The sequence below is a fragment of the Simochromis diagramma genome, unplaced genomic scaffold (assembly GCF_900408965.1).
Source record: "Simochromis diagramma unplaced genomic scaffold, fSimDia1.1 OVJJ01000205.1, whole genome shotgun sequence".
Lineage (NCBI taxonomy): Eukaryota > Metazoa > Chordata > Actinopteri > Cichliformes > Cichlidae > Simochromis > Simochromis diagramma.
In genome coordinates, this window is record NW_024386782.1 from 1,069,148 (window position 1) to 1,096,881 (window position 27,734).

The 27,734-nt window shown below is 40.1% G+C and overlaps 1 protein-coding gene across 13 annotated transcripts; it reads left to right on the forward strand.

Annotated features, from left to right (window-relative positions):
• On the forward strand, positions 1 to 27,001 carry LOC120723549. 13 transcript variants are annotated; one of them, XM_040015049.1, is made up of 35 exons: positions 1 to 143; positions 3,943 to 3,995; positions 4,511 to 4,537; positions 4,623 to 4,691; positions 5,621 to 5,674; positions 5,818 to 5,898; positions 6,061 to 6,123; positions 6,205 to 6,270; positions 7,456 to 7,524; positions 7,604 to 7,654; positions 9,283 to 9,387; positions 9,519 to 9,584; positions 13,028 to 13,087; positions 13,243 to 13,314; positions 13,463 to 13,528; positions 13,728 to 13,796; positions 13,957 to 14,016; positions 14,131 to 14,199; positions 14,276 to 14,341; positions 17,405 to 17,476; positions 18,401 to 18,466; positions 18,941 to 18,994; positions 19,090 to 19,161; positions 19,256 to 19,327; positions 19,723 to 19,779; positions 20,098 to 20,169; positions 20,242 to 20,310; positions 20,443 to 20,514; positions 20,714 to 20,776; positions 20,966 to 21,028; positions 21,729 to 21,803; positions 21,887 to 21,926; positions 22,718 to 22,769; positions 22,989 to 23,403; positions 24,301 to 27,001. In XM_040015049.1, the coding sequence occupies exons 2-35, from the start codon at positions 3,948 to 3,950 to the stop codon at positions 25,939 to 25,941; spliced, it is 4,116 nt and encodes a 1,371-aa protein (XP_039870983.1). In that variant the 5' UTR covers positions 1 to 143; positions 3,943 to 3,947; the 3' UTR covers positions 25,942 to 27,001. The 13 variants fall into 13 exon arrangements, with proteins under 13 accessions (XP_039870983.1, XP_039870992.1, XP_039871000.1 ...); XM_040015058.1 differs by having other exon boundaries at positions 18,404 to 18,466; XM_040015066.1 differs by lacking the exon at positions 18,941 to 18,994.
• The last annotated feature ends 733 nt before the right edge of the window (positions 27,002 to 27,734 follow it).

Below are 27,734 nucleotides of genomic sequence, written 5' to 3' on the forward strand. Positions count from 1 at the left end.
GTGTGCAGATGTGCGGATTTGGAGAAGTTTTAAAAACTCCTGAGAATGCCCTGACCGTGAAGGAGTCGTCGGTTCACTCCGCACTGATTTTGTTTATTACAAATTAGATGTCCACGAGTGTCTGCGGCGTCTTCAAACCTCCGGTAGGTGAAACTGCTCAGTGGGACATCGACGGGACTTTCTGTCTGTGTACAAGCTTCCTGTTTATCATTTACAGTTAAATATGCGCACAGTGGAAGCTAACCTGCGTTATTTTTGGTTTCCAGTGTTGACACTGTAGTTGGTCAGGTCCTGTAAGCTTACGGTTTATTATTGACTCAAATACATTTCTTCAGTTTTGAGAAGCACTGTGAGTATAAATTGCATGGCTGTATTTGTAATTGGTAGCGTGAAAACAATTCAGTCAGAATATTTGTGATTAATTCCTTAATCGCAACGCCTGGAGCAACTAAAAACTAAACAGTAAGAGCAAATGTTTGTGAGTCAACCCTCGAAAAGTTAAACTTAAAAACTGCAATAGGAAATGGGGAGCGGGGCGTTCAATGAACCGTTATTTATTTTTTTTAGTTTGAACCCTTTTAGAGTAGCTTTGCGTGATTCACAGTTTAACCTTACTTTACTTTAGCCTTGGTGCAGACCCTCGGTTCATCCTGTATCTGAAACGAGCTCTTTCAGCTCCTCTCCTTTTGAGCTTTCTTTCTTCTGATTGGCTGCCCTTCTTGGTCATAAGGTTTGAACAGCAGGTGGGTGGCTTCTGTTCACACAGCCAGCGCTAACACGGCCATATTATTTTTTAAAAACACTATCTAATATTGAGCACTGAGAACAGTCTTAAGCCTGAGCTTTTGATTCAGAGGATTCTACATATGCTGACCTCATCATTTGAAATAAATATGTTTAACAGAAGCATGCACCACTGTAACAGTATGTACATATGGCTGAATATGGTGGGGGGGCTATGTAGCGGGTCAGGGCTGTTCGGGGTTCTGTTTGTACAGTTATGTTTTGTTTATGTTGCCATAGTGACGGGTGACGCCCTCTCGCTGCGACGGTGTGTCCTTCCGGGGTCAGAGGGCGCCCTGTGTGTTGTTGTTGTTGTTGTGCGGTTGCCGCGCTGAGCAGTTAGCTAGCGGCAGTGTTCTTCTGCAGATGTCAATAAACGGCTGTGCTCCCTGGCTAGCTCACGGGAAGCAAGACCAAACGACACCTCCGTCTCCTCGTTGTCTGAGCTCGCCACATTGGTGTCAGAAGCGGGATGATGGTGGCACCCCATGTTCTGACCCGAGTGACTTGCCGGTGAGCCAAAAGAAGGCACCTGGACATTTGCAAAGTGAAAGCAAAAAACAAGCGCAAATTCAAACGCGATTTCAATATGTCACATATTGACAGTGGCTCACCGATGCCAATGACATAATTACCCAGCTACATTTCCGAAAGAATGCAAAAGCTTTGACATATATTTTTCCTAACTACAATAGCCCGACGGGCAGGGCAGAGATAGATTTTGGTAGCCCGACTGGAAAAATCGCTAGCCCCAGGACGTCGGGCTAGCGGTTTTGCAAGCCCTGTGTTACAGGCATGGCCCTTTAAGGATGGGAAATGTATTCGGGATGTGTGTAGCGGGACTGCCTGGTGTGTGTGTGAAGAGAGAGAGCGGAGAAGGGGGAAAAGTAACGGTTAGCTACAGAAGAGACGAAAAGAAAATAAATAAAAGGAATATAATAACTCCCTCAACCGCCAGAGTTGTGTCGGCGATGCTCGCTGTGAGTAAACTGTTTCAGCCCACTGTACGCGGTGTTCGTGCCTTAGAGAAGAAATAAAGTTCGGTGAAGCAGTTTCCTACGCCTCCTTCGATCTTTTTGCTAGCGGAGTTGACCTTCAAGTAACTGCCAGAGGTTTCCTTACTACGGTTCGGGGCCGCGGATCTGGCGCGGTAACACCTGTATCTGATTGAGGAATCACTCATCTTTGGGAAAGAGAGTTTATTACAGAGAAATGGCTCTTTCCAAAATAAAAGCTATACTATACGCTTCTTCTGGGCTATATTCTCAGCAGCATATTGTAGCAGGTCAGGGCTGTTCGGGGTTCTGTTTGTACAGTTATGTTTTGTTTATGTTGCCATAGTGACGGGTGACGCCCTCTCGCTGCGACGGTGTGTCCTTCCGGGGTCAGAGGGCGCCCTGTGTTGTTGTTGTTGTTGTTGCTGTGCGGTTGCTGCGCTGAGCAGTTAGCTAGCGGCAGTGTTCTTCTGCAGATGTCAATAAACGGCTGTGCTCCCTGGCTAGCTCACGGGAAGCAAGACCAAACGACACCTCCGTCTCCTCGTTGTCTGAGCTCGCCACAATATTAAACATATCAGGTCCCCATAAGGAGAATCATGTGCTAACGGCTGTCTAAATGACTCGGGTAAAGTTTGTAGCATGCATGCTTGTTGTTTTTGTCTGCTTCCACTTGTCTTTGCACTAGGATGATGTCGGTGTAAATGTGCAGTCATATTCGTTGTGTTCCCACTAGTGCTGTCAGCGTTAATCTCGTTGAAATAACGTTAATGCCACAACACGGCAAATCTCCCTTAACGAGCTACCCCTGCGTGGGGCTAGACGGCCAACACATTAACGAGCTAACTGCGCTAACACACTAGTTCCCACCCATGTAATTGAGTATTGCTGGCACATCCAACATACTGTTTTACTTTAGTCCATGACGCGCTTACCTTCAGGGTCATACCTCACATGAAAACCAAAATAATTCCAAACGCCAGATCTGAATGAGGGTGGGGGAGGTTCAATTTGCCATGTTGCAAGGAGAGATTAACTTCTGTCTCGCTAGCTTGCCCTGCGCTCTTCCTTCTGAGGATGCTGTCTGTGTTGAACGCTCAGTGGATCTGCGCTCGACAGTGCAGCCTAGGCGGAGTAGTCGAACGCAGATTCACTGAGCGCTCAACACAGACAGCATCCTCAGAAGGAAAGTTGATAAAATAAATTACAAATTTTGTATTGTTCGATACATATGCGTACCGAACCGAAAGCACTGTATCGAACGGTTCAATATCGATACGAGTATCGTTGCACCCCTAATAAATAAATAAATAAATATATATTCCACAGCATGATATATATATATATATATATATATATATATCATGCTGTGGAAGAGAGACAGAGATTAATAACAGATATGATTCAATGCAGAGAGGTCTATTAACACATAGTGAGTGAGAAAGGTGACTGGAAAGGAAAAACTCAATGCATCATGGGAATCCCCTCGCAGCCTACGTCTATTGCAGCATAACTAAGGGAGGATTCAGGATCACCTGGTCCAGCCCTAACTATATGCTTTAGCAAAAAGGAAAGTTTTAAGCCTAATCTTGAATGTAGAGATAGTGTCTGTCTCCCAAATCCAAGCTGGAAGCTGGTTCCACAGAAGAGGGGCCTGAAAACTGAAGGCTCTGTCTCCCACTCAACTTTTAAATACTCTAGGAACAACAAGGAAGGCACCAGTGTGAGAGCCAAGTGTTCTAATAGGGTGATATGGTACTACAAGGTCATTAAGATAAGATGGGTCCTGATTATTTAAGACCTTGTATGTGAGGAGCAGGATTTTGAATTCAATTCTGGATTTAACAGGAAGCCAGTGAAGGGAAGCCAAAACAGGAGAAATCTGCTCTCTCTTTCTAGTCCCTGTCAGGACTCTTGCTGCAGCATTTTGGATTAGCTGAAGGCTTTTCAGGGAGTCTTTAGGACATCCTGATAATAATGAATTACAGTAGTTCAGCCTGGAAGTAATAAATGCATCAACTAGTGAATGCAATGAACTGTGGACAAGTCGATATTTGCTGTTCTGAATGGTGGAAGGTGGTCTCTTACTGCTGCTGCTCCCGTTGGCATACAAATGGTGATGCTGCCATCACAAAGAAGTTAAACCCTTTATCTCTCTCTGCAGGCAGGATGGAGGCGTGTATGATGAAACCAGAAGTCAAGAAGAAACCAAAGTCGGTGAGAAGATTTACAGTTAACACAGAACGAACACAAGCAATGCACAACCCCAACACATCACCCATACGGTGCTGTAAATGTATATACAGCCTGCAGTGCAGATGTTTTAAGTGTTGAAGTAAATTGAGAGTACTTGCACAAATTAGTCAGTGTACAAGCTGCATTTTACACTGAACAAGTTTTCCTGTAGAATCTTTCAAGTACTTTGCAGGAACGATGCTGGAGGAGTTATTTTGTCTGTGTTTTCAGGTCATCTTAGTGTTTACTGTGTCTTCTAATCCTGGACTGACTTCATCACAAAAAGCTGCACAATATCTTGTTCTTGTTATGGCTCCAAATTGTTATTTATGTATGCTGTATGTCTGAGCTGCTGCAGAGAATATTAGAGACTAATCGCACATCTTGTTAATATTTGCCTAATAGATTACAAGCTAAACCTTTAAATGCCCAAAGCCCAAACAGTACTTAGCATAGCTAACAGCTTCTCTTTTTTTCTCTCTCTTCTCCATTTATAGCCCAAACCTCCTCCAAAGCCCACAGAGGTAGAGTGATAAACACATAAATAAATAACTAAGCTGGTGTTTAAAATAATCACATGCTGTAAATATATTATAAACATATTTTCAGATAAAAAGAAATGAACCACGGAGACCTGAGAAACCCCCTCCTGCTGTTCCTCAGAGACCGACAGATTCTGTAAGTCCTGCGTGTGCACAGAAAATAAAAGATTTCAAATGTATTGACATCAAATGGTTAATGATAATAATACATGCTGACTTATTTGATTTTTCATTGAAATGATGAAGCTAACAGGAGCTGAACTGTTCAAAAACGGCTTCTTCCCGTATGGACGTTAGGTGTGAGATTGTTTTTGAATGGGATGACCTCTGAGTACAAAAGAAATATCTACTTTATAATTTTGGTCATTTATTAAAAGCCAATAAAGCTTCTTCTGTAATAAAAGAAAAATTTGTCACCTGTATCAATTAGACTTTTACTAACTGATCATTTGATCACATCTGATTTGTTTTAGTCATTTTTAAGATCTTAAATTTTATTATATTTTTTCCTTTGTGTTAATGTTTTTTTTGTGTACATTGTTAATTTTTACCTTATATCGTTTTACTTTATGGGCCATTCTTATTTATTTAAACTATTATGTTATTTTTTTTTGTTTTTTGGGAAATCTTATCTTATTCAGCCTAAACATTTTTCTTAAGCTGTTTTCACACATGCCTGCCAGCCTTGAACACTGACACAAGTGATGTGAGAACGCAGTCAGATCGTTCATCAGCCGGTCTGTAACCTGCCAGCGCTCGAGCAGTCTTTGTGATGTCAGCGATTTGTACTAGTGTGAGATTAGAACAAATAAGTGTCAGGTAAATTCACAGGTAGTGAGTGTCTGCCTGTGAAAAGCACGCAGAGCATTTCCAGTAATCAAAGTTACTCCTGCTTTGCCATGAATGTGAGAAAGATGAACTTTGAATAATGTTCTGACAGGATTCTCTACAGTTTTGTGTGAAAGTGGCTCTTCAGTCTAAAAAACTGTGTGGTTTCTAAAAATCTGTTTTAAATTGTTCTACTGTACTCATTTATTTCAAAGCAGATTTGTATTTTCTCCACAGGAACTGAGTCACACACAATACAGACTGAAAAAAGTCACAGCAGCATACAATGGGGTTTGTACACATTGTGTTGCTTCTCCACTACTGCTGTTTACCACTTACATCATTACAGCTTTCCTTCATTTTCCTACTTCAGATATCTCGCTCATTTGTGTGACCTTTAAAAACAAGTTTACAACTTTTTTTTTCTTTATCAGAACGATGGAAATGTGAAGCAACAACAGACAAAAGATAAACCACCTGAGACGCCCGTGGTCCCACCCAGACCCACAGAGAAGGTACAGCACATTTTCTCAGGGTCAATGTAAAACTATTGTTTTACTGTTTTCTGTTTTCATTTTGAAATGAACATGAGTTTGGAGCTTCTCAGGGTTTCATGTTTCTTTCCTGTTCCATATGTCTTTTGTTATTGTTCCATGTGGGGCGTTTTGTGTTTGCAGGAACTGAACGCCCCAACCAGATACAGCCAACGCAGGCCGAGCGCACAGACCAAGGTCACAGAGGTACAAACGCAGCAAAGTACCATCTTCCTCCTCGCTTCTTTTCATAAACTCCCAGATCAAAACCTTCCTCTTTCTTTCCAGAGTGCCAAAGAAACTGAGCAACTTGAAGCTGCTGCGGTTCCCAAAGATGATGCAGACTTCAAACAGGTATTTGAACTGCACCCAATAACACCCAGCTCAGGCTTAGTTCATGCACAGTACATACAATGTCTTCCTCTTTCTCCACAAGTGTGCTTTGTTGTAGGGTAATAACTCAATGCTGACTGGAATATTTCAGTGGAGCCAAAAAGGGAGAGCGCCCACTTTCACTGTTAGCAAAGCACCTCCAGCTGTTCAGTGTAAATGCACAGCAGGGCTTTAGACAAGCTTTAACATTTTGTGTTAGCATATCAGGGTGTGTGTGTGTGTGTGTACTTTTGCACTGTTTCAGGCTAATGTATCTACTTGTTGTTTATACTGTTCTGTAAGCAGTGATGCACAACAAGTTGTTTCAAAATTAGTTAATGATGGATGTGGAAGTGGCGAAATCCTATTTTTCATTATATAAATGAATATTTCTTTTAAATTATGATGCCTATTCCTCCCTAGAAACAATTTCCCCTCCATTTTAATAATCTTGACTCGCCACTCGTCCTGTCTTCTTGCCAGTCTGGAAACCCTCAAGCAGAGGAATCAGTGTTAGGACTAATAAGGGATGTTTGTTCTGCGTTGAATCTGTGGTAGGTACATTGTAATTGAAACCTTCCCGAAACCCTGTGCAGTAGGGCAAACTAATGTTCATCCACCTGCACAGGTGTGAATGCTGTCTTTGGATAGTCTTGTGGGCTACATTGTAAGGTCTACATAGATTCAACGCAGATGTATAAATGAAACATAAAGCGGCGTCCAGACAAAAAGCGCACATTGTCACGCATTGCTTTGTCGTTGATGGTCACTTGCTAGAAAATGTGCCAATTGCCTAAGTAACAATCTTGTGTATTTACCACCTTGCCACAAATGAATCACCAGTGTCCTTCACTCTCATTGGTAGTCGCTTCAGTCGCTCACATCAAAGTTGGGAAAATTTTGAAAATATGAGAATTTGAAGCATTAACAAAAAATAAAAACATAGTATCTGTATAAACAAAGTACATCACATCATGAGATTAAAAAGTTAAAGATCTCTGCAGCATTTAAATAAGTAAGAATAATAATCCAGCCCATTTTGCCAGGTCTCTCCACATATGAGAGCTGCTGTTTGTGACTCTTTCCGAGCCTTTCTGGTCAGCTGAGTAGTCAGAGTTTAGTTTTAATGTGGATTGGTGTGCTGAGCTTTCTTTTTTTTCTACTCAGGGTTACATGACGAATGGAGAGGAAAAGACTGATGACGTCCCAGTCAAACAGGCTCCCGACAGCAAACCGGTATGTGTCATGCGTGTTACCAAGCGCTCCACTGTCAGTGATCTCAGCTGTTTTTGTGACATGTGACTGTGGTTGGCAGGGCGTTCTGAAAGCAGTAATGAAAGGGTTGCAATTCAAGTCATCGCCAAAGGTATGAAGCCCAGCCTGAGCTTTCTGTTGGTGGTGGCTGCTGCGCGTTACTGTCTCTCAAACACTTTGACTAATGGTCGCGGTGGTGTTAACTGCACTGTGTGGGTTTTCTTCACTTTGCCTTGATGTTGCTTTACTTTCAAAAATGATCGAATATTTAATAAGACGATAACACAAAATATATCTTTGGCTGCACAACTTGAAAACAACTTGTTGGTTTAATTTAGCTCTGGTGTTTATAAACACTTTCCTATTTTAACAATCCACCAAGATGTGCAAGCACGTGAAAGTTGGTGCATGAACAGTGTTGGGAAGGTTACTTTTAAAATGTATTCCACTACAGATTACAGGATACATGCCCCAAAATGTATTTAGTAACGTATTCCGTTACGTAGGTATTCTGAATACTTTGGATTACTTAATATATTATCGTGCTTTTTACAACTAAATGAATGTACTATTGCTGTGTGATTTATTACTTTTACTGAAGGTTGCTCGCCATACCAATACCAACTAGATTTTTAAATCTTAATATAAAATGAGTAACAGTAGGGTGGACATTAGGTAAGGCTGCACTCTTAGCAGCGATCTCCTATAGAAAACTATTCCCCGCGTATATAAAACAGGTCTGTGGCTCCGAACCGTAGTAAAGGGACCTCTGGCTAATACGTCGGGTTCCGTGTTGGGCTCGTAGCCGAAAACTAGCTTTACTTTGTTGTCTGGGTCAAGTTTGCTAGCGAGAGACAAAGAGCGGCGTTGAAAGGCTGCTCCAACGGAACTTTCGAGTCTTAATAGCTTACTTACAACTGGGCTCGTCAGGCACTCTTTTTGGCTGCAGTGGTTATTATTATATTTACATGCTTCCATCTCCCGTTTCTGGTTGGTCACAATCTCTTACTGTTCGACTCTCCTTTTTCTCCCTCCTCGCGCTCACAGACACATAACGGGTATGGCAGTCCATTCTCCCTGCAGCACTACACTGCCCATGAAGCTACATTCTTTAGGGCTATGCCTGTAAAACTCTGCCTATTGCCTTCATATTAAATCATTTTTTAAATATTAATTTAAAAAAAATATTTCTTCATGTGATTATGCGGGCTGCAAGTCGAGGTGACACAGGCATTAGAGCCTCTTAATGCGTGTTTTGTTTGGGTTTCCACCGGTGTGGAATTACCAAAAAGGGCACAGCCTAACATATGAAACAGGAAAATAATCCATTTATTTCAACAAAGTAACTGTATTCTGAATACTACCTTTTTAAACGGTAACTGTAATGGAATACAGTTACTCATATTTTGTATTTTAAATACGTAACAGCTGTACATGTATACCGTTACTCCCCAACACTGTGCATAAAATCACACTTCCTGTCTTTAACATGTTTTTTGGGGTCTACTTTGTTTACTGCCTACTAAGTTTTCACATGACGTCACTTCATTTGTAACTTTGTTGAGAGCTGCATTTGCCTGTTACAATACTTTGTTTTGGTTAATGACCAACTTGTTTCATATGTAAAGAAATTGTAGATGTTGGCGCCCGTGCTTTAGGGTATAGCCACATTTGTTTTTGTGGGGGTTGTTTTTTGCGTCTTGTTTTTTGTTTATCAATCACATTTGACTCTTTTTTCAGGCCAGCAGAAAGCAGAGTCCAGATTCTAGCGCAGAGGAAGTGGCCTCAGAAAACCAACAATCTGTAGAGAAAATCAAGCAAGAAAAAACCGCAGAACCCAAACAGGTACAAACTGATAAAAGAATATTAAAAGTAAAGTTCTGCTTTTCCATTTAAAACGCACACATTATATGATTAGTGTGTAGACTTAATGTTGGATAATTTTTTTTGACTCTTTTTTTCTTGTTTGCTCTCAGGTCAGTAAAGCCGACAGTGATGCTGAAGGAGGAGAAGAAGAGGCGAAAACATCAGAAACGTCCCATGTAAGTTTTGTTGCAGTGGCATTAGCATTGGGGAGAAACTCCACAGGAGGAAAGAGGCAAAGATGCCATCATTTAAACACAAAGCTCTAATTCTGTGTATGTATTTAGATCCTGTTCATAAGCTGTACAGCAGCAGTCTGGAGTAACTTTGAATTAATTTTGCTGCTGTGTTTATGCCAAAAGAAAACAAACAAACATTCCTTTCCAGGGAAAGAGAGGTTTCTTCTCTGGTATCCTTAAAAACAAACAAAAAAAATCACCAAATGAGATGTCAGCACAAGTGAGTGTGCACTATTTCTTAAATAATAAAATGATGTAAAATGTAGAAATAAAAATGTTCTTCTGTGTCTGTGGGGATGGTGTTTGCTCTGTGTTCTAGCATCCTGATGATACCAGGTTTGTGCTCCAGTGGATGATGAGAGTCAAACCTTAAATACTGATCCATATGTGTAGGTTTACGGTATACGTCAACTTTTAAATGTCCCCCATTACCGATAGAAATCTCACAGTCTAAGAGGCTAACCTGCCACTTTTCATATCCTCCCTGGTGAATTTGATGTGTTGGTCCACCGAGTTAATGTGATCCGTGAATTGTGGTACATCCTGAGATTTGATTTTCACCCAGACAATCAAATCTCAGGATCAGGAGGGGTATAGGGCTCACACAAATGCACTCTTTATTTAAGACGCAAGCTATAAAATTCCAGGATCTGGTAAAGTTTAAAACAGTGCAAATAATATATAAAGCAAGGAAAGGGATGCTCCCAATCGAAATAAGTAAATGGTTCTTAGAGAGAGAAGGGAGGTATAATTTTAGAGGGAAGTGGAATTTAAAAATACAAAGAGTAAGAACAACTTTTAAAAGGATGTCTATTTCAATAGCGGCAGTTAAATTCTGGAATGAGTTAAAAGAAGAAATGAAGGTCAGTAGTAGAGATGGCACGATACCACTTTTTAATGTCCGATACCGATTCCGATATCATAAATTTGGATATCTGCCGATACCGATATGAATCCGATATAGCGTATTTTGTAATCAATAAAACTGTTTTTTATAAATATATTGCTGCATTTTGTATAAGTTCATACTCAAGTTTTAAAAAACAAGAGATTGAAGCTATTCTGTTATACCTGTATGCAAAAAATGCACTCCACCCAAAACATTTTATAGTTCAGCAACACTGATCAATCTAATAAATTTAAACCTACACCATCCTCCCTATTCTGGTATTTTAAAGAGTACTTAGTGGATATATTAAGCAACCTAACTAATAGGGTTGCCAACTCCCAGCAAAAATATTAGGGAACCACCCCCCGCCCTTAATCGATGTAATCAACTTTAATTTAATGCAAGTGTAAAACAAATGCACAGAAATCAATTATTTTTCTTCAATATTTAAATAGATTCAACATCTTGCTTCAACAGAATTGCAGACTGCACAGATGGTACCTTTCCAAAGGAAAAAGTACTATAGCTTATTAGGGTGTATATTAGACTTATTAGTTACTATATACAATAATGGATTTCTATACATTTAATCAGAAGACCACTTTTGTTGTAAGATTCAGATAATTATTTATTCAAAGTTTTTAAATGACATAACAAAGAAAAATATTTCTTTGTGCCCCCCTCTCCCTGTTAGTGCCCTACCTGGCCCCTGACAAAGCTTTGCTAGACCCGCCCCTGCACAGTTACCAGCCGTCAGCTACTTAGAAAAGGATCCTGGTGTTATTTGTCTCTCAGAAACAGTTCATAACTTCCCTTCAACTCATTCATGTCACCTAAAAGGTAAACCTGTTTCTCCATCACCTGCTCAGCTCTGATGATTCAGTAAGGACATCTCCTGGATTCATCTTCATGTTTCCCTCTCACCACATATCCAAACAGATATCATGACCAGCAGCTTTTACAGCTGTGGCTCCAGCAAACCTCAGCTGATACTAGAAAGTAATGTTAAATACATTCTAACAACAGCTTTTCACGCTTAAACGTGCCGCTGGTCTCCTCTTTCTAGCGCAAAGTGGGCGATAAACAAACAAGAAAGACGGGACTTGCGGCAGAAAAGCCGATCAGCTGATGATTGATCAGTTTCATGTTTGAAGTAATAACAGGAGAGGAAGGGGGAGGGAATGAGAGAAGTAGATGCAACTGCGCAGCAAAGACAGAATAACTCCAGCTTTGTGTCTATTTTTTAATTCTAGCTGAAGTACGGGACAAATCGCTTCCTTTTCACCTCAATATGGAACTCCGATGGCCAGTCCAGCTGTGGCTCAATATATCAGTTGTTAAGCTTAACGTGGAAATACTATGCAAACATTCAGGGATGAACTTACACACTTGCTTTACTTCTCTGGGATAGTTTTCGCCGAGATGAAATGCCGCAGTTAGGAAGCTTGTACGAGGCTCCAAATGCTCCAACAGATCGCCAACAGCCGCTCTATCACGTGACACATACTGCTCCGATGCGCCGATCTGGGTTACGCCAAGTAGCGCGTTTTGTGAGGTGATTTTGTGATACTTCGGATCGGATTACATTTTTTATTTCTCTCCGATATCCGATCCAGTAATTTAGGTCCGTATCGGACCGATACCGATACGTAATATCGGATCGGTCCATCTCTAGTCAGTAGTGATATAAACCAGTTTAAAATAAAACTCAAAAAATAAATTTTAAATAAGTAAAAGAATGAAGAAAATGCAATTAACCCAAGACAGCAGTCAAAGTGATGTTTATTTTCCTTTGCAAAATAGTAAATCTAAACATAGTTTTAGTCGAATGTGAGAAAAGTTGAAACCATTGTATACGGTTTTGTTGTTTAAATTTAGATGACGAGGAAATGATTAAGATGTAAACCTGAGGGGGTCGGGCTAAATAAATATATACTTCTGCCTACTCCTTTTCAAACAACTGCATGGAATGATATTATGAAATGTTGGTGAATGTATATGTTTGAAATAAAAATGAACTGAACTGAACAGGTGTCATCCACATACCTAAACTAATGACTTGGTGATGTTCCAGGGTAGGATAACAAAGCCCTCTTTTCCATTTTTTCCATGTACAAGTTGGCCACAATGGGTGAAACTGGGGAACCCATGGCACACCCATTTTTCTGTCTGTAGTACTGACCCTTGCATGTGAAATAGGTGGAATGAAGACACAAACACATTTGGTCGGTCCTGAGAGTGGTCCTGTTGCTGAGGTTGGGGTCCTGTAATCTCCCATGAACCACCTCCAACGTTTTAGTGACTGTTTCCCCAGATGAAACAATCAGACCATTGTTTCATCTGTGGAAACAGGCAGTTAGCCGAGACTGAAGAAGTCATTTGGATGAGTGGCGAAATGTTTCTCCCACTGAAAATGCTGAGTCCAGAATCAACTTTTTGGATAATATTAGTGTTATTATCTTTTTTAAAATCTGAAATCATTTTGGTGTTTCAGGAGAATCTGAGTTCTCACAGTGACCTTTCTGCCAGCAGCGACAGCCTGTCTGAAAACAAGGTGAGGCCCTGTAGCTGCTGTAGTGGCAGCAGAGATAATGTTATCTGGAATTACAGTGTACACATACAGCTCAGTGGTATATTTACCTGCAAAATTAGTTGTCTGACTTTGGGTAGAATAACCGAGCATGAGCATGCTGTTCGTGTCTGTTTCAGGAAAAAAACCAATGGTACAGCGGGATGTTAAAGAAGAGGTGGAAACCAACAGAAAGTCTTCAAACTGATCAGGTAGAATCATCAAAAATACACATAAAACATACCAGATTTTATGCACATGTATTGCGTAACTAGTCACACAAAAGACATAAGGTCGCATGATTAGGTTACTGCTTCCATCACCTGATAATCAAATTGCACGCTCTTATTTTTTGGGCAGGACAATAAAGCAGACAGTAATTCTGAAGACCTAGAAGAAGAGGAGAAAACATCAGAGATGTCTCATGTAAGTTTTCTTATCTTTAGCAAATGAGGAAATTCTCTTGCACAAGAGGATAGAGGCCGAGGGAGGGAGTTAGACAAGCTGCCATGGAGTTGTTTTTGTTCGGAAGCTCTAATTTTGTACATGCGTTTAGATCATCAATATCAATTCTCTTGTGTTTGTGGAAAGTGGTCGTCATCATGTTTTATCTAATCTATCTTAGGAAAAGGGAGGCTACTTGTTTGGTTTCCTTAAAAAGCCAAAAAAAACAGCCGCTGAGATGCCAACGCAGGTGAGCTTGCAACAGAACTGTTCAAAATAATAATTTAAATTGTTAAAATAATGGTTTAACTTTTAGGAGAACTTATTTGCCTTAGAAATACGTGGACAGAAACATTAATTTTAGTTTATCGGTATATTTTTTTCCCTCTCAAATGACTTTGGTGTTTCAGGAGAATCTGAGTGCCCACAGTGAGCTTTCTGCCAGCAGCGACAGCCTGTCTGAAAACAAGGTGAGGTCCAGCAGCTGCTGTAGTGGCAGCAGAGATAACGTCACGTGGAATTTTAATGCACACACAGAGATCTGTGATAAATGAGCACGAGCATACTGTTCCTGTTTGTCTCAGGAAAAAAAACTACGGTACGCTGGGATGTTAAAGAAGTTGCCGAAACAAGCCAAAGCTGAAAGTGATCAGTTAGAAAATCTGATAAAACATTCCCTGACTCCCATGACGTTTTTCATAACTACTCAAACAAAAAATTTTGTTTCAGGACCAGCAGTCCCTGCATGGTGACTTACCCAACTCTAATGATGATCTGACTGTAGCCCAGTCAAAGGTGAGGATCATTTAATATTATCTTGATGTAATTCCAATTAATTGTTCTGATGTCACCAAGAAAAGATTAATTTTTTCCCCAAAACTCCTGGAGAAGGGATGCCCGGGCAGGGGATGTGTAAACCGCTGAAATTATTAAATGACAGGCTCTCAATAACTAGTGTGCATTTGGGGAGGCCACCCAGATACATTTGCAGACTTATTTTTATCTATTTCTAGTCTGTATTAGAAAATAAAAAGTGCGGAACAGTCGTCCATCTCTAATTTTAAAAGTTCAGTCACTACTTACTTTTCCAACCTACCCCCATCTCTTATGTTCCACACTAGTTTCTACTGTGGCAGTGCAAATATCATTCAGCTTCTTCTCCATAGAGGATCTCATTCCACCATTAAATAAACTCCAGTTCGACCATCTTGGACACGCGGCATGTCCTCATACTGCTCTGGATGTCCGCTGAGAGCTGCAGCACCCATGCAGTCCAAGTTCACCCACGTGACATGAGACTCACAGGCGAGGCAGCTGAATTACATCATTCGGCTACATCATGAAATACACAACAGTTAAAATGTTTGCAGAGGAGAAACTTAAAAGTGGCTTTTTAAAAATGTATTTCAGAGTCAGTCTTTTGCAGCACTCAAATCCATTCATATGCACATGCAGAAATACTTTTTTTGCACCTTTGGTACATGCACACGCACAAACATCTTAAATCTTACGTCTGTAGGAAAAACATGAACTACTGCAAATATTGGTTTAAGCTGAAGGAAACTCAGGTAGGGTTCATGTGGTGGTCAGTAAAATACTAAAGGGTGTAAAGTGGAGAACATGGGGGGGAAATGGAGTTTATAGTGTATGTGTTAAGATGAGTTAAAAGAGTAAACAGCTCAGTGAAGATAATGGAGGCAAAAGTGTCAACAAAAAAGAGTTTTTAACAAACGTTGGAGGACTTTGTGTTATTATAATATTCATTTCTGAAGCCAGACATCTCAGGGTGATTGAACCAGACACTGCTAACTGACTGATGAAAACGCCAGTTGGTGGTGAAAACCTTTTTCTACTGTGTATAGGAGAAAGGAGGTGGAGCCTAACAGACAGCTACAAGCTACATCTGCCAAGGTTGGCACCAACCTGTAATCAAAGCAGACACACACCCAATAATGCAAACTAGAAGGATTATGAAAGATTTCACACCAGGACTGCTGAGGAGCTCATCCTGTGGTCACACTCAACCATCTCGGACAACAGTAGTCTTTTTTTCTGCTCTGGACAACCGCTGCAAGGTGGAGGGCCACTCTAATCAGACCAGCACCAGCTGTGATCCAAGATGATGGACCTGGGGTTTGTTAGGATGATAAGAGATTCACAGGCCAGCAGGAGGTTATATTCAGGGGTGCACATAAGTGGTCCGCAGGTGCGCATTCGCTGTCAAAATAAAAGACGCGCACCAGATAAGAAGTTGCAACGCGCGTTTGCGTACATAAGATTTTCTGGAGGAGGACAGACATTTGTTTAGAACTCTTAAAGATGTCGAAGAAGCTCCTTTAAGCAGTTACTTTGGTGTTCCTCCACCTCCAAAGAAATGTCAGAAGGAGTCCGAACCGCAAAAGAAGCGCGTATTCTCGGAAAAGTGGTTGCAGGAGGTGAGCTGGCTTCAAACAAATGATGAACGCACAGAGATGTGGTGCAAAATATGCCGTGAAAATCCCATTCTAGCGGACAAAAACACTGCCTTTTATATGTACGCAAACGCGCCTTACAACTTCTTATCTGGTGCGCGTCTTTTATTTTGACAGCGAATGCATGCCTGCAGACCACTTATGTGCACCCCTGGTTATATTGGAGTAGCAAATAAAGGTTTTACAGAAGAAAGGTTTATGAATGTTAGTGATTATTTAAAGATGCTCCCCACATTTGGAATATAAACTGGTTGAAAACAATGTAAATTAAAGTGAAGTTTATATTTATTACTAAAGAATATAAATTCAGGTACTAGTGTTGCTCACTGGTTGAGCAGGTGCCTATATGCCTGATGGCTGAAATGCAGTGACCTGGGCTCGAGTCCCCTTCCCCGGCTTTCTCTCACCCTGTCAAAAAAGGCAAAAAGCCCCCAAATAAATATTTACAAAAGAGTATAAATGCAGTGCACAGGAATAAAAAATTGGATCGTGAGAGTGTGCTTCAAGGTAAATTAAAGGATTAGAGAGCAGGCAAAGTGAAGGTAATGGTGGGAAGGTGATAAATGAGAACAATCACTATCTAAACGTCAACACTTTGAAAGGGAGGTGTTTTCTTAAGTTGCAGTGCATTTGACCTCTCAGGTCTACTATAGATAGGCCTTACAGTTTAAGAATTGGTGCCCTGCATTACAGATATGCTGTTGGCTAAACGTACCAGAGAAAGCAAAACAGAAATGACAAAGACGTGTTTATTATATTCAGGGACAAGCAGAACTTGACATAGGCAGACTAAAAAAAGCAAAATGTACAGGAAACAATTTTTCTCTTATTTTTCATATTCAGTCATAGTGATACTTTCCTGGTTATACGTATGCATATTTTGGAAGATTTTCTTTTTTGTTTTGTCACTGTGGTGGTATTGCCTAAATACTCTACAACTTCCAGAAGTGCTTTGCTTTGGTCTTTCTGATGAATGCACACATTGGTTAAGCATCACCATGTCAGACACTCCCTTCTGTCTGTCCTCTTCTGCTCATCTAATTTACAGTCGTAGGGGGCTGAAGCCTACCCTGGTTGTCACAGGGTGAAAGGAAGGGTGCCATAGACAAATCAAGTCTGTCACCAAGCCAACACACAGAGTTCATGATTTCATGATGAGCTGTTGGCCAGCAATGATGACTTGTCTGACAATAACATCACCAAGGTCCAGCGATTTAAAAAAAAAAACAAAACAAAAAAAACCCCAACCAAACAAAAAAACCCAACTTCTATGGCAAATCTCTTCATCCGCAACTTTTACTGAAACCAGTAACGAACCAGGTCTTATAATCAAACACCAAGCTACAGAGGAGACGTTGGTTTTTATTGTTCTTTGCTTTTAATTCAGGAGTTGGAGGTAAATACTGAGGCTCAGTTATCTGCCAGCTGTGAGAATGTGAATGACACAACCGTCACAAAGGTACTTGATTTAAAAAAAACAAAAAAACCCTTCTTCTCCTTTAAAAACAAAACAAAAATCAACTGTAGCTGCGTTTGTCATGTGAACATGAACTGAAACCTGGCCACACACATTAGATCTGATGCAGTGAGTGCAATGAGTCATTTACTGCTTTCAAATATGTGTCATGAAATATTGATACTTATATAATAATCTACATAATTAAAACCTCTGCAGATGTGTCAAAATCTTTATTACAAGTAAAATCTTACAAAGAAAAGACTCTAAAGTACTTACAGCTGAAGTAGTAATTAAGCAGAAAAGGTCCCTTTTTATTTTATTGTGTTTTTTAAATCCTAAAGTAAGTCCTAAATACTGTATTTACATATAATTCTTTGGTTTGTTTTACACTTTTTGCAAGAATTCTTTGGACACATCACATCACATCTTCACAACTGCACATTGAATTGAAATAAAAATCGATTTGACATGTTGACGTCCTCGTGGATCCATATTAGTCCACTTCTAAGCAGCCAGTTTCTCAAACTCTCCACCTACCTGCTTGTATTATACGCTTATGTGAAACTTAACTCAAGGAGTAAAATATTCGGGTGAGGACATTTTGCACACACTGTGTGAACGGTGCTTTTTTTATTTTTTATTTTACTAACTTAAGTGTGTTTTTAAGAAAATTAAGCAATAACTTTAGATGTAAAATAAATGTAAGGGAGTAGAAGTATAAGAGGAAATTAAAATACTAAGCAAGTACACCTCAGTGAGGGTTAAACTTCCGTACAGTACTAGAATAAATCACTGTGACATTGAGGCTTACTGATATCGAAAGTCGGCATGTTGTCAAGTTCCTGTTTTATTTTCCCTGAGACAGTTTTTGCTACTGAATGTTTTAATGAATTTTAAAAAGTAACTTAAATGTGTTTGTTTTAGCAGAAAAAAGGAGGCCTGGCTAAAATTTTAAAAAGATCCGGCAGCATTGACAACCTGTTGGATGAGGTCAGTGTCAGTCCTGCGCAGAGCGATTACATGTTCAGCTTTTTACGTTCAGTGTTTATGCTAAATCAATAATATTCCTCTTTCACACACGGCATCCCGTGTAATCCTGAAACTGTGTATAAAAGCAGACCTCATACTGAGTTGCTTCATTCTTGTCTTGTTTTTTTATTTGTTTGTCAGATCGTTTCCTTTGTGGGATTTCATGTCGTCACACTTTAACCACTTCCACATCAACATTTTAACTTTGTCTTGGTGCTTGAGTTACCCTTCGTTTTTGTTTTCTCTCTTCTGGATTCCTCAGTTAAACACACTGTTTTATCTCCAATCAACGTTTGGAGATATTGATCCTAATAAATAAAAAAAAAAAGAAAGAAGAAGAAGTCATTGTTAGCCATGTTACTTTTCAGACAGACCTTATGAAACTGATGTAGTCTGTACTGTCTGTTAGCAAGATTGTTAATTGTCTGATTTCAGGGGGAAAAACATTTCAGTGAGATGTTCAAGAGAGCTCCAAAACCAGCAGATGAGGTGCAGTGTTGCCCTTTAAATAACTATAATACACTCAAAGATATTCAGTTGTACTTGTGTTGGTCTTTTTTATGCTTTATGTTGTGTTTGTTCAGGAAACAAACGCAGATGAAGAACAGAAATTATCAACCAGCGATGAAAACCTGTCAGAAGCAAACACAGCAACGGTACAGATGTGGACCAGAACATCTGGACAGTCACAGTCATGACCTGTTTCACCCTCATTTATGTCTTTGATTATTTACTGTTCATATATTTCAGGAAAAAACAGGAGGATTGGCAGGATTCTTCAAAAAGTCTCCCAAACCAGCTCCACGCTCTGTCGCTACTCAGGTGCCAAATACATTTGGATTTTTCATGTATTTTTCATGCTTTTCAGAGTTAGATGTAGTATATTATCAGAAAATGACTCTTTAAGGCCAAAACTGTGCTTCTTCCTTCGCATTTGTCACTACTTCTTACTTCAAAACAAGAATCAAAATGTCATTTATATTTATTTCACTTCTGAAAATATTCCACAGCAGCTCAAACAAGGATGCAAATAATGAAAAATTTAAACAAACACACAAACAAAAGCAGATGTCACACAGCTAATAAAATCTTATTGTCATGTCATCACACTCAACCAGACCAAAGTTTTGAAAGCACTATCAATCAAAAGACTGTTTTCATCATTTAATACAATAATTTGGACTTTTTGCCCTGAATTCACTGCATTTCTTTTCCAGGATCCCCTCTCGAGGCAGCTGTCAGCCAGCTGTGACAGCCTCACAGATGCAGGAAAGGTGAGATTACGAATGAAACTACTGTCAGGATAATCAAGTCGGGAAGTTATCCTTTTTCAGTGTTGTGGAGTTCTACTTGTGGAAATGCAGTGTCTGGTTTAGGCTATTTGTGCTGCTGCATGTAAGACGCAGCACACAGAAATAATATTCTGCTCTGTATTAATAATGTGATGCCAGCAAATCTAAATATAAGTTTAGATGAGAGACTCTGCATCAAAAGTTTTAAACATTATAGTGTAATCTTTACATTTTTGTCCCTGTTTGGTGCACAAAATAAGTGCTAATAGTTTATATAAGACTGTATTTGTCTTTTTAAAGGAGGCGGCTTTGGCAAACAGTCAGCTGTCTGCCAGTAATGACAATCTTTTAGAAGCTTCAAGCACCTCAAAGGTCAGACTTTTGATTTTAACACTGTTTCTGAGGTTTAGCGAATAAATAAATATGGTTTTATTTTGTTAACAGGAGAAAAAAGTCGTGTTCTCCGGGATCACTGGGATGTTCAGAAGGACGCCCAAAACTGAGGAGCAACAGGTAGAAATGACATCAATCACATAAAAATCCCAACTTTTTAAGCTTTTTAAGCTAATAATTTGGGCAAGTAATATTTTAGGAAATTTAGTCCGATTTCTCTTGAAAATAAGTTATTCCTGTTGTCTGCTGCAGGAAGATGAGGACATGGAGGCTCCAGCAGGAGGCGGGCTGAGACGCAAGAGGACCATCAAAAAGAAAAGACGAGTAAGAGCACATATGAGGAGGAATAAGCACGATCAGTGCGACGTATGCTTTTTACTTCCAGTGTCGGCTGCTGTAGTTGGAGTTCATCAACAATAATCAATGCATATCCAGATGTTTTCTTACACCATTTGAGTTCTCAGTTTTGATGTCAAAGCTCCACTTAAATAAATAAAACATTACTCTTGTTTATTTCTTTCAGGTTGTGTCATTCCGAGTTAAGAAAACTCTTCCTAACATTCCCGAACTTGGCCTGGCTTCTCAGGTACCTGCATCTGTCTGTTGTTATTTTTGTTTTGTTGGCGGTTTTTGTTTTTTTTTTACCTTATTTTTCCACCAGATTTTCCAAAGTTATATTTATTAATAATTTACTTGCAGTCAGTCTGTAAAATGTAAAGTTTTTCAGTGTAGATGATTGTGGTCTATGACAACCGTCATCATTTTTCCTCCACAGACTTCAGATGAATTGCCTTGCATTGAGGAAACTCTCGAGTTGCAGGAGATGAGCCCAGCACAGGTCAGCATGATGGCATTAAAGATTTTAAGTTAAAATATTCATTGTGGTTCATGAATGAAATTTTTTAAATTCTCCACTTGATGTTCATATTGTTTAATTTAACTTCCAACCAGAACTATGATTTTCAACTGTCTTTAATTTAGATTTTTCTAAATTTTCACACAAGAAATGTTTGTATAGGATAACCTCTGACTTTTGATGTGGACCTGTCACGTATGTGTTATTATATGTATATCGTAATTTACAATGTGTACACCACCGCAGTGGATTTTAAGCAGAATGTAATATGTGGCTGGAGTTCAGATTATCAGCTTTAATTCACAGGGTTTAACAAAAGTGTTGCATTAACTCACTGAGACTGAGGGGGAAAAAATTAGGTGTAACCGAATCAACAATCTGGTGGATTCGACTACAATGATCAGCTCAGCAACACCACTGAAGAAAACTGAAGTGCATAATGACAGAATATTTTTCATGGTTTTAAAAAAAACCAATATCATAGCATCGAGCCAAGTCGAGAACACTATCAAAGGAAGTAGACACATCGCTTTCAAAGACTGCAATCAAGAGACGCCTTCATGAATTCAGTTCAGTTTTATTTATGTACCGCCAGTACACAACAAAAGCGTCTCAAGGTGCTTAAATTGACAGGAAACTCGCAACAGTGCGACTAACAGCTGTTTTATTATTTGTTTTCCAGGAGAGCACAGTGGAGGTTCAGCCGGTGGAGATGGCTGCTTATCCGACTGAGGAAAACCCAGTCGAACCTGAGCCGGTGAGCCTCAGAGTTTGTGAGTGTTAGTCATTTATGGTATTTGACAGATGAGTTGTCTCTTCATTCAAGCTTCTTGTTTTCAGGAAGAGGATGAGCTTTTGGAGTGGTGGAACACAGTCAAAGGTTAGTGTGGTTTCATCTAGGGCTGTTCGATATAACGATGTATATCGGATGACGATATAAAAACGTGTATCGTTTCATTTTACGCTATCGTTTGTTTCGTGGTGTCGCAAAATAAACTGTTTACGGCAATATTTTTTCATGGTTTTGATGGTCACTGTAGTGGCTATATTAATTTCTTAAAGTTCTCTCTTTCTCTTATATTTAATGTAACCACACTACAGACGGACAAGCGCCTGTTTTTATGCGTTGTGGTTAGCAACAACGACGGTAACAGCATCGCGTGTCCGCTTGTTTATTTTCCACATAAACCTTTCACAATAAAGCTCAAGATCCTGTTGAGACTTTTCAAAATAAACTGTCACGTGAAAGAGCAGATTATTTACGGATGAGAATTAAAAAAGAGCCGCCAGGTGCTAAAAAATAAACTTTAGACTCAAACGTTAGAACAGGCTTTTCCCCGCAGCACGCCGTGTAATAAATACTCACAAAGAAAACAGCGGCCTTTACAACTTATGTCTAAAAATGTATCGTTTCATGCATCGGTTAAAACACTCGACTCCAGCTACATGGCACGCAGCTGGAAACACTTCCCTGCAAGTCGAGATTCACAGAATTTACAGAAAATGTTACATTTTTGTGATTTATATCGTTATCGGACGATAGAATTCTTATATCGGGATATGAGATTTTGGTCATATCGCACAGCCCTAGTTTCAACATTTAGGAGAATTATTATTTATTTTTTATATTTTCTGTCTACTCGTTGTATTATTTCTGCTGCTGTTTGCCAGGTTGGAAGGAGTGGAATGAGACTTCTGATTTCCGGGCAGAGGATGAGGAAATGTGAATACAGTTTCTGTTTTTTAATAACTTTACCTTCATGTTTCCAGTAAACATAATATTTGAGATTTTTGCATTTGTTTTTAGGGTATAATTCTTTTTTGATTTGTTGACAACTTTAAGGCTTGAATTTAGCAGTAAATCGAGTATTAATAATAATAATTACAACTTTATGTGTCAGATTGACAAGCATAATGTTTCTGTTTGTGTCTGTTTCTGCAGGGCGATGGAGCAGGCAGCCGACCGCGTCTACATGGCAGCCCGTCTTTTCGTGCGTCTTTTCAACCAGCGCGGGGCATCCTTACAGCATCGCATCCTGGAGCTTTTGGCTATGGCGGACGCTGCGGATGAGTTCCATAAGAAGACTGTGTCGGCCTCTGTGGGCGGAGGCGTGGCCAGCGTCGCGGGTAGCGTCACCACAATCACAGGCCTCATTCTGGCGCCTTTCACTTTTGGCGCCTCTATTATTGTGACAGCAGTGGGGATCGGTGTGGCGACGGCAGGCAGCATCACGTCAGCGACGGCTAAAATCACAGATACGGTCCACTCCAACATGGACCGTAAGAAGATGGAGAAAATGATCCAGGGCTACCAGGAGGAGATCAAAGTCCTCAGAGAGTGCATGGAGTTTGTGCAGGTGAGGGGATTTTTTTCTAAAAGGTTAAGAAGAAAGTATTTGAAGCACACTCTCTGAGATCAGAATACATTCCTGAGCCTACTAAAATATGATGGATTTTTTTTGTTTTGTTTTGAAATGCAAAGAAACATGTTGCCTGCCCAAGCTGAAATCTCTTAAGCTTTGCAGTAGTATCACAGATCCCTCAGCAGGTGGCATCATACAGCTCCAAGCTGTGTTGACTTGCAGCACCTGTTATTTCTATGGAGGCAGTAAGCGTGTACTTAAATTTCACAGGACTGCAAAGCATCCAATGAAAACCTTATTTTGTATGTGCTATTTATTCACAACATTATTTACGAGTTTTGTTAAGGTATTAAAATATACTTAAAAGTATTGATTTGGGCTTTTTCAAAGAGGATAAAGTGGCAGCCTTTCTTTCTCAAAGGTTAACGCCTGTGCATGGGTACGCGCTGCTCTGGTCAAGTGCTTATATGGCAGTTTACTGTGACACAATACTACATTACAGCACTGCAACAATGACTGCAGTGTTTTAAATTCCTAGGACTGTAAATCCAGAGTTTTGTATCCCTGAATTTAGACACCCTGAGATGTAATCTAGCCTAGATTCAGTCAGTTAAGTCCATGTTTAACTGATTGTGTATGGTTGGTACTTTATACCCCTTGGCTGTAAAAGGCTGATGGAGTATTGTCGTCACTCTGCTGGTTGGGCAGGAGGGCGGGCAGCGTGGACACCCAACTTTAACACCTAACTTTGGTGAACTCGACCTTTTAAGAAGAAAATAATAATTCTTTGAACAAATGTTAAAAAATGATATGTCAATAATATTTTATCAACAGGTTTGACTTTAAAATCAAATATATCCATCTCTTTATTGTCTCTCTTTTCTGCTGTAGAAAGGTCTTGACACCCTGCAGGAGTGGGATTTTGAGAAATACGCTCAAAGTGCTGCCAAAAAAGCTATGAACCACAACATTAAACACGTGATGAAAGAGGGAGGCCGCGCGGGAAAAGCCCTGATGATCAACACCAACCAGCTCGTCAGCACCGTGCAGGTTTTAGGTAGGGCAGGCGGCATAGCCAAGGCCGCTCAGGCCATCAGCGTCACCACAGGCGTCATGTCGGCACTCTTTTTGGCTTTGGATGTTTTCTTCCTCGCTAAAGACTCTCATGAGCTTCGCAAGGGTGCCAAAACCAAATTTGCCACCAAGATCAGAGAGGTATGTAAAGACCTTCAAGATGGCCTCCTGGAGCTCAACAGGGTGAAGACGCAGCTGCAGAAGACGATGGACGGCATTGAGGTGGAGGAGTTTGAGGAGGTTGAGGAGGTGGAAGTAGAGGTTGAGGACGACTTGGTGTCTGATCCAAAGAAGCTGGCTGAGCTGGAGCAGGAGCTGGACCTCCTGGAGGAGAAAGTGGACAAGAAGGTTGTAGAGGTTGAGAAGAAGGGTAAAGAAATGGAGAAGGAAAATTCAAAAATTAAAAAGGTGAAGAAAGAGGAGAAGAGCATAAAAGAAAAAGATGAGAAGGAGAAAAAGGAGAAGAGCTTGAAAGGAAAAGATGAAGAAAAGGAGAAAAAACAGGAGGACAGTAACGACAAAGACAAAGAAAAATGCAAGTCCAAAGAAAAGATGCCCGATGAGGAAAAAGAGGAGAAAAACAAGGCAAGTGGCAAAACTGCCAAAGAAGAAGTCCTGAAACAACAGTCTCAGAAAGAAAGCAAACAAGACAAAAACACCAAAAACAGAATAACAGCTGGAAATGACAACTATAATGGTAAGGTCAGCAAGATAAACGATGATATTGGTACAAATAAAACAACAGAGAAAGAGAAACATAAAAGTAGAAAAGAGCAGGAGGAAGTGAAGAGCAGATCAGAGGGCAGCAAAAGTGAGCGAGTGAAACCTGAGAGAGGAAGTGAAAGGAGAAGAAGCAGCAGGGACGATGAAGGAGAAATGAAGCCACCTGAAAGTACATCTGTAAATAAAGAGAAAACAGGGGACAGCAGTAAGAGGAGACATAGCAGCAGGAGTGAGAAAGGGGTAGAAAGAGGAGGTGAACATCTAAATAGAGGAACTGGCGAAGAAAGGCAAAGCAGGAAAGGGAGCAAGGAGGATAGAGGAGTGAAGGACTGGAGAGCTGAAATGGTAAAAATTAGAGAAGAAAAGAGACAATGTCAGGAGACTGAGAACAGGAAGGAGTCGCACCAAGATCACGAAATATCATCAACAAAGAGGAGAGGGTCAGAAAGAGAGTTAGGAGGCAGCAGAGAGTATTCAAAGAGGAGCCACCACAAGAGGGAGCACAGGGAGAGGGGAGATGAGAAGCATGAGAGCAGGGTGGAGAGTGCAAGGAGGCAGTTTGAGAGGGCAGGAGGTGAGGGAGGTGACACAAAGGCAAAAAGAAAAGACGATGGAGAGAGTCCGAGGAGTAACAGAGAGAGGAGAGGAAGTGAAAGAGGGAGAGAGCATGAACACAGCCAACCAGGACAACGAGCTCGTGCCAAAGCTCTCCTGCGAGATGGACTGGACATTTAATTCTAACATCTACCGCCTTACCAACAAAAACATACAGTGTGTTACTTCAACAAGAAAATCCACTGTGTCTACGGTTTCTCACAGTACTGCAGTAAACCAGTGATAACTGTGTGTACATGGAGGCGTAATTTGCCTTCTGCTACTGTGCAGTGCTAAAAATAACTCGACATACAACCTATAAATACCCCAATAAAAGATGGCAAATGCAAAAACAATAAATAAATAAATAAATAAATAAAATCAACACTAACATCACTTCACATGAAGTCAAATCAATTATGACACCTGAGAATACAAGTAAATCTGCTAAATTAGAATTCGAATTAGATTAGAATTAGAAGTTATCATTAGACAGTTATCAGTAAAAATAATAATAACCAACCGCTGCTAAGCCTTTGGCATACTGACACACTACATAATACAGTGACGATTAGCGTGCTAATGTTTGCAATAGGTTCAAACTCTGAATTTAGTCTCTCTGTTTCACTCATTTGCTTCTCCCTTTGAGTGGGAAAATGTAAGGGGGTCTATCTGCAAACACTGTGAGACACGACACTAAGACTTCCTATGAATCATTGCATTTAGAGGGGCAGATGTTTTAAGGTCCTGCCATACAGTCAAGCTGCAGAATGACTCTTGCAAAAGCTTTCAGTGCGTTGTGGCATGGTGGCATGATTAGCAGAAAGTAGTCTACAGGCCATCGGCACTTTCTAGTCGACTAACTAATGCACTAAAATGGATAGTAGTAAAAATAAGTAAGGGGAGGTTAATACATTTAAGATGTGGCTGAAGTCACTCTGTAACATTTCTGCAGCTGAATAATAAGCATGTGAATGGCTGGATTTGGTGAGTCGGGATGATTTGCAGCCCATGCTATACCTACCCGTTTTATTTTCCACAGCTTCAGAGACACTACATTTAGATGTTTTATGTATGTTTTGCAATTGCAGTATTTGTATGTGATAGGTTTGTAGCTTAAACCTATTCGCTGGAACGTTCAAGACAATTTAACTACACAGCAAAGCAAGACACGAGTAGGCAAAGTTCTTTATGTTTCTCGTGCACGGGAGAGAACTGGACAAACACCGTTCCTTCGCTTGACCCCAGATGCTCTCGTCCGCTCCCCCCGTAACGCTGCTCTTTATTGAGGTTACATGAGTATGCATAGGTTCATTAACATATGACATATGCATACAAACAAAGAGTACCGTGTGTGTGTGTGTGTGTGTGGTCAAAATGTGACCCCATAAACGACTTCCCTAAACCTGCTGGTCTGGGAGTCCAGCAGTTCATCTAAACAAAAGGCACTTAGACTAAAACAGATATAGATGTGTTTATCCTACCATGAAACAGGAAGAAGGTATGACCTCTTAATGACCTCTCCCATGCTCCCAGGATGTGGGTGTGAATGCCAGAACAGTCTGGAAGGCACACAGAGTCTTTGCAGACTACTAAGGATCAGACCCCTATCAATATGACATCGATTCTAAACTCTAAGCATATATGAGTAAATATTTCTAAGCATAAATGACAATCAACCATATAAACCTGACAGTATGTAATTGCAGCATTTGTTTAGGCAGATTTAGGTGGGTTAGGTTTAGATGCTCCCTCCTTCCTCTGTTGAACACAATCAACCAAAGTCGGTGATTAAACACAGGATAAATGACAAAAAAAAAACAGTCATGATTATTACTGACTTCTAACATCATATAACCTTTTTTATATTTATTTAAAATATGTTACACAGTGTCTGTGTTTTTTTTTATTATTGGTGTATGAAAGTAAAACTT